Raw genomic sequence first — 13354 nt, 5'->3', positions numbered from 1 at the left:
TCCACATATTTCTTTCTTTTTTTTTTTTTAATCAGACCGTGGGTGTTACTCTGGAAACATTAGCAACCCACTTTGATAGAAGGAGCAACTATTGAAGAGAGAGCCTTGTTTCTGAGGTGTATTGGGACAGCTACAGAGATCTTGGTCTCTCTTTACTGGAAATCCACAAGGCATCGCCACACCCTTACAATTTCTGCAGTACTTGTCTGCAGAGATTTGAGGCAGGAGGCAAAAATACCCCGAAAATACATTTGAAAGCAGGGGTGATGATTTTGACAGGTACATGGCACATTATCTTAATGGAGACATACCCCTGAAATCTTCAGGTAACAGAAAAGTAGAAAAAGACAGAAAATAAGGAAAATTATTTGACATCTAAAAGCACAGCGCAGAGAGTAGGGGCACATATTCGCTGTGGAGACAATGGCAGTGGGCACACACTACAAAAGAGCATGTGATAAATCTAACAAAGACCATTGGCAGGGGCCGGAAGCACATATAGGAGTAATATAAACAATGAAAGTGCTCTGGAAGATGTGTACTCACAGTGGTAATTCAAGCAATGACAGTCTGCTGGGTTCAAGCTTACTGAAACCAATGACTTACTGGTTTAGGTAGAATCCTCGTGTGGATGCTGTGATGCTCACGTGCCGGTCCTCCATTGTTATCACATACAAGTACATGAGGTCTCCATGCATCTTGCGGTTGCCAGGCGGTGGATTCCAGCCACTCATGGTTAAAACTTTGAGGCACTGCAATGGCTAAAAATATGTACCAGAATGTGAAGCCAGTATCTATCTCCTATCTAAATAAATCTCCCGCCAATATCAACCATAACAAAGCAAAAACACAGACACGTGAAATGAGGGAAAAGCTAGAGGAATCAAAGACATTTCAAAGAGCATTTACCATTTATTGCTCCAGTGCCCTTAGTTCATAGGCTTCTCTTTATTACCAACTATTTAAAAACCTGAATTGTGCTATGATGGGAAGGAAACTGATGTGGGCAGTGAAATAGCTTGTGGGTAATAAACCTGCCCAAGAGGGGGCGCTGGTGGTGTCGGGGAGGTGGGGGATGAAAAGACAGTGAGGGAGAAAGAAAGAAGGTAAAATCAGTTATCAGTGCTCAGAGGCAGTTTAACTGTCCAACTTGGATGCATTGGAGGCTATGCACAAACACCTTTGAGGTGCATGGACTTGTTGCCTGCACCTTCTGTGACTCCATTGATACCTAGACCCTTAGCTCCCATGCAAGTCTCACCCTTCCGTTCAGAATATGTAAAGTGGTCTGAAAATACCAATATGGTTCTAACCTACATTGGGATGTTGGAAAGAGAAGGAAACACATTAATTTCCAGGACTATAGATAATACCTTTTTTTTTTTTACTCTTTCAACCAGCTCCACTACTCCAAATAAATATCAGAAAACACTTACCATTCGTTCAGAGTATTAAAAAACCCAAGTGTAGAACACACTGTTTTACAACATCCATATATATATTCACCTCCTTTTCAATGTATATGGCATCTGATTGGTCGGCTAACACATTTCACAATTTAATTAGCTGCTCAACTTTGCAAAATAATCAGCAGGTGTTCTTTTGAAAGAAAATGTTGAGTGTTTTGCAAAACTCCACAAAGTCCTTAGTAACATGCAAAGTATTCAAAATCAGAATGCTGCCAGGGGTTAATTGTGTGCACACTTAAATCAAATCTGCCCAGGTAAAGTAAGTGCAGGTGCCTTTATACTGGTGTGAACCCCTTGTTCTCGCCAACTACAAATTCCAGTGCAAATCACTAAGTGTATTTTACAAGCGAATTAAAGGATTTACCAAATAAGATGCTTGGTAAGGTTTGGATAAACTCAATAGCTTCTTTTAGTAGGTCATGCTGCCTCTGAAGTAGCATACAGTCTGCTGATGCTCACCTTGCACTCCCGGTTCTGTGGCTGGAGGGGGCAAAGGGGTAGCTCTTTACTGCCAGGCAGGATGTGCTCAGGAGGGGTGCAGTCGATCTGCTCCAATTCGATGCCTTTCTTCTTTCGTTTAACACCATCTTCAGAAACACAAAGTGGAGAATCTGTTAAAACAAATGATTGCAGAAGACATGCACCAGCGTTACTCGTGCCGCCCTCCTTTTGCTCTCCTTCACTGCGTTGTAAAGTATCAGTGATACCAAGCGTCCTCTGAATTCAAAGGGAGGAAAGTTTGCATACCCTCAACATTCCAGAATCAAAGCATCCAACCCTTCTGATCTACAGAATACATCCTGAGCATTTGGTCTTGGTGGTTTAGACCTGGCACCTTGGCGTGAGTCTCCCTTCCACTTTTTGTCGCTGTGCCTCATGTGTTTTTATGGTGTTGGCCGCTCAGAGCGCTGTGCCACTGCCAACCAGTGCCACAGTGCAAGTGCTCCCTATATAAAATGTATATGTTGGTTGGATTCCATGATTGGCTTATTTGGTTTACTATTAGACCCCAGTAAAGTGCACCAGGAGTGCCAGGGCGAGTAAATACAAATGCCGCTGGTGGGCTTGCAGCACTGGTTGTGCCACCCCCAGAAGCGGCCTGGTAAAATATGTCTAAGGTCTGCCATTGCAGAACCTGCGTGCAGTCTGGTACTGTCATGCTGACTGCGCAAGTGCACACACTTGCCAGCCCCTAAACCTTCCCTTAACTTCATATTAGTCACCCCTATGGTAGGCCCAAGGGCAGGGTGCATTGTAAGCATAAGGTAGGACAAGCCCTGATGTGTGTGGCATGTCCTAATAGTGAATTACAGCCATTTTCGTTTTTCACTATTGTAAGGCTACCTGTTCTCATAGGCCAGAATGGGCTGTTAAGATTGTTACCTCCTATGATCCTAACAGACCCAGGGAACATGGTAGAAAATCGAGTTTAGTATGCCTGAACTCAGAATAATAAGGTACATCTTTTAGTAAGGTTTATTTTAATATTCTGCGTTTGCAAATGCCACTTTTAGAAAGTTGGCCTTTGCTTGCCTAACCATTTCAGCCCGCCTCTGCGTGATGTGTATCTGCTGTCTGGCTTGTGTGAGTGACAGGGCTGGGGAAACCCAGATGGCAGGGCTAGGTAGCCTGGTGGTGAATAGGAGGATTGGCAGATAGATGGGTGGGAGGAGTACGCCTGGACTCTGAATAGGGCTGTGCTCTGCCACCACAATGCTGGCTCCGCCCCCTGTGGAGCGTCTGATGGCTCTGCCCTGCACCCTGAAAGAAGCAGCCTGCATCGCAGAAACAAAGTGCTCAGAAACCGGACTGGACTAGGCAAGGGCCCCACTGGCCTGGCAGAACAAAAGAATTGCTGTATAAATGTAGGAGCCCTGCTCCCAAGAAACTAGATCCTGTCCTGCCAAGAAGAAACCTCTGTCCGACCTGAAGGAACTGGAAAAGCTGCATGGAGGAGTACTGTCCCTGACCTGGGGGATTGGCCTGCAGTGGTTGCCTTGCTGCTGAAGAAGAGGAAGAAAAGACCCCAAAGACTTTTATTTGACTTCTGCTGAATATCTCCAAGGGCTTGTGAGTGAGCTTGCCCCCTGAACGAAGTCCCAGGAACAGTGGACTTCACCGCCGTGGAATCGCCTTGGAAAACGGACCGTTTTCCTCGAATCTTGGCTTCAAACTGCTGTGTACGTCTCGCTGATCGCGGCGTACTCCCAGTGAGCTGATATCCCGCTGTCCGGCACGAACAACGCATCTGTGGCCCCTCTACGAGCCGTAGCTCGCACCGCGAAGGAAGGTACTACCAGCCCGAGCAACGCGAGTTATTGCCCCTACGAGCCATAGCTCGCACCGTAACTGAAGGACATCACCGTACCAGCTCCCACCCCCCTACGGACCGTACTATCACTGTATGCGCCTCTCCCCTGCTTTGGGAAAGGCCGTGGTACGTGTGATGGTCGCGTACGTCTCCCGTCCGGAGCGTACTGTTCGCCTGTCTCATCAGCCAAAGTGAAGCCCAGCGATCCCGGTACGTCGCCTCCCCGAACGTCTGGCAGTACGGACCGTACTCTCGCCCCGTCCCCTGAGCCGTGCACGCCCAAGGTCTCCCGTACCGTAGTACGCGCCGCCTGGAGGACTTCGCACCGTACTGTACGCCTGCTGCCAAGGAAGTGTCCGTGATGAACTCACCAAGCATCAAGGTACTGTGCCCGTTCGCGCTGTAGGGTGTATGCTTCACCTGAAGCGCCTGCAGCGCGTGTACGACCCGTCCCAAAGCCTGTGTCTACCGCGTACGAAGAGGGACGACGCGCACAGAACTGTAAAAGTACGCTAAACCCAAGAACTCTTTGAAAATAAGTATTGTGGGCTGTTTAAACGTTATTTGGTCTTGTGCTAAGCCTGATAATTCTATATAAAGTATTTATATATATATATATCCTGTGTGGAGTCCATTTGTGCAGGTTCACTGTATTACTGTGTGGGTATTTACAAATGCTTAACCTAAACGCCCTGAGAGAACGCCTTGTCTGCTCGCGCCAAGCTACCTAGAGGGTGAGCAGGGGTTATTATTAGAGTGTATCCCCCTACCCTGACTAGAGGAAAGGTTCCCTGCTTGACACAAGTACCTACCTGTGACAACCAGAGAACCCGGATTCTAACAGTGGTTTACCTATGCCGATCTCATTTTCACCAATTCAACAATTCCCCAGTAGCAGAAGCTATAGCTGCCCTGTACAGTGCCATTCAGAATGGACCAACTGCCAATGATATAGTAACAATATGAACAAGAGTGAGTAGAGCAGTGTAGAGTATCTCCTGCTGCAGTTCATGTAATGACTGAGATGTAAGGCTTCTGATATGCCCACAGGCTACAGAAAAAGCAGGTCATACAACTTGTGGCACTATTCATGAGACCCATTCAACAGTAACAAAAGCTCCAAGCAAGTGTTTCACAATCACGTCAGTCAGCAGTATTGAAAGGTATACATTTTAAAATGGTAGAAAGAAAGAACACCCTACACACCTAGTGATTTATACAGTCATTGACCAACAGACTATTTTTCTAGGCTGATTAGATGCTTTCAGTCACTGGGACGGTCCAAGAATACTCAACAGTACTGTAGACAAGTCTTTGAAAGCATTGGGGCATACATACTCAGCCGAGCCCCAGCTTCACTGCTTTACATGCATTTTGGTTGTCACTAGATCTGCTTATTTTCATAATATAAATAATCCAGAAAGGAGGCTTGACTGGTGAGTGTCTACAATCCACTCAAAAAACGCCTCACTTCTGTCCAGTCTGATCTTTTCAACTTTGCACAACATACTCTAACCATCTCTCCTCAGAATGTTTTGGGAGCAATTTGAACATCCACTCAAAAGCCACAACAAATACAGTCAGCACATATGGATATGGATTCCCTTAGTTGTGTACTCTTGACCTTCTGTTCTCCCTGATCCCTGAGCTCCAGCTGCAACGATTCCAACACACGTACTCTGGATCATCACTACTGAATCATGTTCTGGAGTGACAGTAAGCCAGACAGCTGACCTAAGAATTTCCATGACAAGGACCAACTCTCTCTAGGGAGAAACTAAAAACAAAATATAGCCCAAAGAATTTGACTGCTCCTCAAAATGCCAGATCCACACCTGGAATCTGCACGAAACATTCTAATTACTGGGAATCTAAATGAATCACAGCTCTAGATACTCTGGCTCCCATCTCCACCCAACTACTAGGATTCTTCAGCAAATGTAGGTCAGCGAGAAGATGCCACACATATTCAACTAGCTCACACTGCACAGTGTACTGGTATCAACTTCAAATGTTTGCGATAAAAAGGTAGGTAATGAAAGGGTTCCCCGTGAAATGCATTGCAGGTCATGATGAATGAATTTATGATACAATTAAACTGATCTATTTTGCGTAAAGGTATTTGACTACAAAAATAGAAACAGTCTTTTAGGAATGGTCAAACACACCAGTGCTGGACTAGTAGACAAACTTCAAGTGTTCATTTGTGGTTTATATACTTGATGCTAGGATTCGAGGATGAAGCGATCAGATCCTGGTTACAAGCAAAGTTTATTTTAGAGAAAATAAGATAGTGAGCCTCGGGAGATCTTCTTCCTTAGACATTACGCTGGTCACCTCTGCTAACTCAAACAGCAAGGAAGGGTGCTAGAATGATGGTGCAAAATAAATTTCCATTCTCACCAAGACAGTTCACCAGGCACAGTCTAGAATCTACAAATGTGAATGTGCCAGAAAAATGAATGCTCATTTACAAACTTGCATTGATACGCCCTCAAATTCAATGTTCCCCATCTTCACAAAAAATGGGATCTGCAGCTTGTAAGCTAGCAGCCAAACCCTTCACCTGTGTAATAACCTTTTGTCATTTTCTTTTTCTACAACAAAATCAACATTAGTGCTTGCATAATCACATCTATACCACAGCTATGGAGATTGCTCTTGCCCTGTGCAACTGCACTGCACAAGTTGGCACCCTGCTCAGAAACAGATATTCGTAATGCACTTATCTTTTCATAATTACTTGGCATGACTTCACGGCGGAAGGCGTTAACTCACTTTTGCTCACTCTCCAGTGAAGGTCCTCAAACATGCAATCACCACTGCTAGCCCTAAAGAAAACTACTGCAGACCCACACAATCTTTACACCTACATGCTCATCTCAAGACTACTTACAGTTCCTAAATGGCTGGAAACGGATCTGCAATCATGTAGGAGGCCCATTAATGGACACCAAGTATGGACTCCAGATGCTAACATAGGCCTGGAATACTCTGGAATGGCCTGAGGTTTGTCTATCATCACTGATGCAAAACACCTAGTGACCTTAGGAATGTGGAGTGTAACAAAAGGTGTTCTTATGTGCATGCCACTTACACACAAAAGCTCAAATTCTGCATGAAACCAATGTCCCAACTGGGGGAAGTACCCTGCAAATTTGAAGGTGCAACTAGATTCTAGGACCGGACCTCTGCTGGACATATAGCTTACAAGACTAGTTCCAGTGCAGAAAGCATGAGATCAAAAGATATCCCACACACAATTTCTAGGAAAGGCAATCATAACATTAATTAAGAGACGGAGCCGACGGTGACTGTCGCAACTGATAAACAGAGCCTAAGAGCCCTCTACACAGAATAAAGATCATGCTGAGCTCAACGCGAAAAATATTTTCATTGAGAACACTAGTAAATGGTATTACTGAAGAAACCAGGTAGTGAGCCATGAACCTGATGTTTGCATATATTAAAAGTATTGTTATTTTGCTATGCAACCTTTTGTTTTACTGTTTCAGGTTTCTTGGTATAGTTATCTGCTTCTTCCTGCTCACTACTGACTTCGAAGCAGGTTGGAGGTGAGCGGGTTCTACAGAGCATTTGAGGTTACATAACTATAGCTCTCAAACTACTAAATCTCCCTACCGAGAGCACATAGCAAGCTATCCAGGTGAAAGGTGGAGAGTTTTAGGATGAGGTCTTGTGACAACTTCCCTGTTTAAACCTCTAAGGATCATGTTTCGCCTAAACCAGATCTCCTGTTATCTCATCTTCTACACTCTCCTTCCCTTTCATTTAACCTAGTACCTTCCTCCAACGGAAGCCCTTAACCTGATCACAGAGTATACCAATCATTCAAAAGCTGCATTTTAGACAGACTTCGTGTCCATCTTAATAATCCAATTATACTCTACTTACACCTAACTAGTGCTTGTTGGCTTGGATACCTGATGGCGATAAGACTATCCTAATTCTCTATATGTTGTACCGAGTAGCTCCTTCCTCAACCTTCACATGCACAACCAGAATATCTATTTTGCTTCAAGCCAGACCTATGCTGGCTTAAGAGTGCTTCCAGGTCCTGGGTACCTATGGTTTAACAATGGTTTCCATATGGTGTTTTATTGGTAGCTTAACTGTGCCTCCAGGGGTTGGGAAGCTATCGCCTAAGGATGGACTACATACAGTGTTCTATTGGCTTAACAGTGCCTCTAGGGATTGGGCACCTATTGTTTCTGGATGGACCATATCATGTTTTATTGGTAGCTTAACAATGTCTCCGGGTTCAACTCCTATTTACTTCCTGGTGGACTTCACACAAAGAGTTGTGCTTTTATCCCACGTAGGTGGATACTGATCAATCCTGCATTGGTGGGTGCTCCCCTCCTACGCAAACATGCAAGCACTGGAACATGCTACAAATAAGTTAAGGATTTTCAACAGCTTCCTTGAACTTGTAAAAAGACTTGGCTGCTTCTAGAACTGGGACTCAATTGACTTGTAGTATAATTTATATTGGTTTGTACATGCTGCCTGCAAGAATATCCTTCACATTGCTTTTGTTGCTCACTTCCTGTTTACGGTACCGCTACACATGCCCACAACAAGACAGGAGCACATATTCTTGGCCTCAGCAGGACAGGGAAACACACTATTCAAGGATGACACATTTAACACCATCCTTCTTTGTTCATGCACAACAGAGTAGTTTCTCTACCAATCAGAAGTGCTTCTGGTTCCATAAAGCAAAGGCGCTACACAAATGCTACATTAAATACAATATCAACCCGCTCACAACACTGCTTGACCGAAAACATGACCAAAATAATACAACCCCTGCAGTTGAATGTAGAACACTGAAATAAGTCTATGAGACTTCTCACCTCCTAGATCCCCATCAGTGAAGACACTCAGAAAGGAAAGTGAGTTGCAGTCCACACCATTGAAGGAGTCAGACGGATCTAGGCTCTTCAGAAGATCTCGGATGTGTCGGACGTGGATTCGTGCTTCACGCACTGTGTAGGGCTCTGCAAAATAAAGAAAGACAAGCTAACAGATTGCTTTTCCAGTGATTTTCCTTCCTTTTTGTCAAATGTATTTATTATTAATTAAAGGCCTTTACAAAGCATTTCAGGTCACCTTTCAGTTACTTTAGAGCACTTGGCAGGGGGAAAAAATAGTCTGACGACCAGTAGGGGATATACAAGTTCAGTCCAACATGCTGAAACAATGTTTGAAAATCTTCGAACATGACCCCTTCTCTACATAAAGTACAGTCAAAGGCAAATATGAATTATTGTGATTTCAAACGTTTCCTGAACCTCTTGTCGCTGAGTTCAGATCTCAAGTTTGGACTAAGTGGAGTTTTAGAGTTTAGCTCTTTATTACTTTCATGGTTCATTCACTTGAACAACGATTGGCTAATCAAGTGGGCAGGCAGAATTCTATGGTTGGGATATATTGAAAAGCAACTTTCTGCAGGTAGAGAGTGCTTGTGCCCCAGCATGCTAGATGGACATTGCACATGACTTTAAATGTAATTCTAGCATCTCTTGGGAGGCAGTGGAGTACTTTCAAGGCAGGCTTGATACATCCTGGTTGCTGGATATTTTGGATCCTGAAAAATTGTTTTGCTGGGGAGACTGGACGAGGTAATAATCAAGATGTTCCCTGATGAGGACTCTAGGCACTTCAACACAGTGGTCAGTGTGGATAAGTTAGATGATTTTTCGAAGAACCAAGAGCTGCATATTTGATATTTGTCTGTCACTGTATCAATTTGGGGAACAACTTGGCACAAAAAGATGGGACAGGTTCTTTACTTTTGATGAGGTGCACAAAGGGGTTGCAAGACAATGAAGCCAGTGACAGAGTAGGGGAGGAGGGCTCAATGAAATTTGAAACTAGTATCTCAGTCTTGACACCAATGATACACATGAAGTTCTCCTTCATCCAATGTAAGAAATGGGACAAATATGAAGAGTTGTTTATTGAATTGTCTAGTTTACTTTCGAAGCAGAAGGGGATTTGTGTATTGTCCTTATCAATTTTGAAGTTCATCTTCTAATGTTAAATGAGCTGCACCACAGATCATAGGCATACAATGAAAAGAAAGTATCACAGAGATAATCCTTGAAAAAATGTTGTACGGCACTGGTTGCATGGATGATTTGAATGATCCAAACATGACCATTTGGGTGCTGTGGGCAGAAGCACAGGTCTGGGTATGAATGCCCAATGTTTGATTTTATCCAGTAGGACTAAAGACATCAAGCAAAACCAGGACACAGCAAATATGTTGTTCTGAAGCAAGAAGTGCACTTTTGCTGTGATGGAGAACATTTTATTCTCTTGCAAGTCACACTCGAATAGCTATCTTCTTTCCTTACCCGGATTTCTCTGGGCATAGAAAATATGTGGTGAAATTAAGAATCCTGTGTGAGGAAGAATTACATGCTCTGGTGCAAGTTGATATTGTATGTGTGTCATTTCTTCTCTTTGAGCTGTTAGGGTTGTGAGTGGGAGGATACAGAACTGGGGTACACCACATTCTCAGAGAATAAGAGTAATCATTACGGTCACATATACAGGTCAACATCTAGCCTACTGGATTACAATTGAGCAGCATCCATTTAATCAAATAATATTGCTCCCAATTGCCAGGCTAGGCTTTAGATGACAATTTTAAGCCACATCTATAGCAAGTAATTATAACCTCAATTTATAGACACATCCAAACAAATACTTATCGAAAACAAATTATATGTAGTGTCCAGAATGCAAAAGAAAATAGGTTTTGCACAGTTTTGTTCCATATTTATTAGTGAATAGTGCAAACTGGGGTTTCTCCAATCTATATTTAGTGATTAGGTTTGTGCCATGTCAGAAAGTGAAGTACAGAAGGAAAATATAATTACCTGCAGTAACAATGTTTCTGGTGGATACTCTATCTACCTGCAAATTCCTCACCTGCAGAACAGTCCCCAGGTGTCAGAGTTGATCAAGAAAACTTTAAAGCCATGATGCCGCCAGAAAACGGACGCTAGACTCGGTCAGCACCAAAGTGACATTTGGCAACGCCCCTGAGTCCATAAAGCGCTTGCTTAAGCGCAACGACATCTGTTTCCCTCTGTTTTTGCCAAGCCTTTGAGGCGAGGGGGGAGTGAAAAGTCGGGAAGGTTTGCAGTACCAATAGACAGAATTAGAAGAACTTTATTAACTGTCTCTGCAAGTCATCCATCAAAACGGGGAGGCGGCAGGTAGATAAGCGTATCCACCAGAAACACTGTTTCTGCAGGAAAGTAACTTTTCCTTCTGATGGATACTTCCACCTGCAGATTCCTCACCTGTAGAGCAGATTTCGCAGCAATTCCCTTCCCAAGAGGAGGGTTGATGGATCATTGAGACCAGGAAGTTCTGGAAGACGGATCTAACAAAGTGCTTGTCCCTGCATACCTCTGCATCAAGGCAGTAGTGTCTCACAAAAGGTGTGCAAGGAAGCCCACGTTACCGATTTACATTTTCCTGCAATGTGAACACCCTGAGCCAGTGCCGAAGTTGTTAACTGAGCCATGTGGAATTGGATTACATTTCTTCAGGCAACACCTTCTGGCGAGGATGTGGCAGATTTTAAAGGTGTATGATCCATTGGGATAGAGTCCTCTTGTGAACTGCTTTTCCCTTCTTGGCTCCACAATTGCCCATGAAGAGCTGGTCAATGGCACGATAATCTCGGGTGCGATCCAGATAGTAATTAACCGCATACTTCAGATCCAACAGATGCAACTGTTCCTCCTTCTTGGAAGAATGAGGTGGTGGGGGGTAGAGGGCTAGAAGGGTAATGGATTGGTCTAGGTGAAAGAGTGATCACCTGGGGAAGGAAAGCAGCCCTTGTACGTAGCATCAAGTTGTCATGGAATAAAGTAGTGAACGGGGGATAACAACTCAAGGCCTGTAACTCACTGACATGTCTAGCAGATATAATAGCAACCATAAATACTGGTTTGAGAGTCAACATGCCAAGTGTACAAATGCGAAGGGATTCAAACGGAGTCCCCATTAAAAACATAAGAACCAAATTAAAATACCACTGACGAACTACAAATGGAGAGGGAGCATAAAGGTTAGTCAGTCCTTTGAGAACACATAAGACAACAAGAGACTTATATAGGGATGGCTGATCCGGCAGGCATAGGAAAGCTGGCAAGGTGGCTAAATAACCCTTCATACTGCCAACGGCACACCCTCTTTGAGCTAGGGAGAGTGCTAACTGCAGCACTTGGGATTGCATTGGCCTGTCACGGATCTACACCGCTGTCCACACACCAACCAACAAAGTTTTCCCATCTGCTGGAGTACACAGACGTAGTGGAGTGGTGACTCACAGACAATATAACATATACCACATCCGGTGGCAAGTGGTAGAACTGTCCCTGCTCAATCTCCAAGCATGAAGGTGGAGGCCTTGGAGATTGGGGAGCAGAACCAGTCCATTCGGCTAGGAGAGAAAGTCTGGCCTGAATGGCAGGTGGAGCAGGGGACGTGTTGAGAATTGCAGGAGGTCTGTAAATCACACCAGTCTCGGTCAATCCAGGGTAATAAGAATAACTTGCGCCCAGTCTTGGCGAATGTTCCTCAGAACCCAAGGAATTATGGATATGGGGCAAAACTAGTAATGCAGCGGAAAGTTCCACCTCAACTAAAACGCGTCCCGTAAGGCCGCCCTCGACTGCAGTTACTGAAGGGTGGAGAATTGCTGGCACAGAGTATTTTCTGAAGAGGTGAAATAAGTTCACCTGGGAAGTGCCCCATAGGCGAAGATGTCCTGGACTACCGCTGGCAGAAGAGTCACTCGTGTTCGGCACTGGCTCGGGCTGTCAGCTCTGACGTTCAGGGGAACCGCTAGGTGATTGGCGGTGAACCAGATCCCTTGGTAGTTTGCACAAAAGGACAGTCTCAAAGCCTACAGACAAAGGAGGTGAGACCCTACTCCCCCTTGCTTGTTCACATACCACATTGCAATTGTGTTGTCCGTCGAGGTCTGGACAGACTGACCTCAGATGGAGGGTCAAAGGCTTTGAGTGCCAGCCTCCCTGCCTCCAATTCTAGCAGATTGGAGGCTCCACCGGAGACTAGAGCCCTCTGATTTCCAGATCCTACAGATGAGCTCCCCACCCCAGAGTGGAAGCATCCATCACTAATGAAGTCATGGACTAAAAAGGAGCAAAGACCATTCCATATGTAAGGTTCACCTTGTTCCCCCCACCAAGCCACATCCACCACAGCACTGGGGGAGATCATGATGGAACCAGACAGGTCTCCCCCGTACTGTGGCCACTCACTGAGGAGGCACCACTGCAGGTCACTGCATGTGCCAACGTGCGTACGTTATTAGGAGAATACAGAAAGCCAAGAGACCTAGGAATCGTAAGATTCTAAGGACTGGAACCTTCACGCCAGACTGGAAAAGTGGATTTGTTTCCTGGATGTTTGTTATCCTCTGTAGAGGAGGGAAGGCTCGGAGAAGAGTAGTGTACAGTACCTATCCTATGAACTGAAGTTTTTGGCAGGGCCACAG

General features: G+C 44.6%; 1 protein-coding gene across 4 annotated transcripts in view; it reads right to left on the bottom strand.

Annotated features, from left to right (window-relative positions):
* Nucleotides 1-13354, bottom strand: part of CLUH (CLUH binding protein of NUMT mRNA) — a 398416-nt gene that overhangs the window by 202397 nt on the left and 182665 nt on the right. For all 4 annotated transcript variants that reach the window (XM_085649931.1, XM_085649930.1, XM_085649928.1 and 1 more), the window contains exons 4-6: nt 8661-8804; nt 1929-2056; nt 607-761 (exon numbers count right to left, since the gene is read on the bottom strand). In XM_085649931.1, the coding sequence (XP_085506057.1) occupies nt 607-761; nt 1929-2056; nt 8661-8804 (427 nt within the window). The remainder of the gene's footprint in view (nt 1-606; nt 762-1928; nt 2057-8660; nt 8805-13354) is intronic.

Source organism: Triturus cristatus, chromosome 3_2, assembly GCF_964204655.1.
Source record: "Triturus cristatus chromosome 3_2, aTriCri1.1, whole genome shotgun sequence".
Lineage (NCBI taxonomy): Eukaryota > Metazoa > Chordata > Amphibia > Caudata > Salamandridae > Triturus > Triturus cristatus.
Note: the sequence above shows the minus strand (reverse complement) of the source record. Positions and strands in the feature narration are given on the sequence as shown.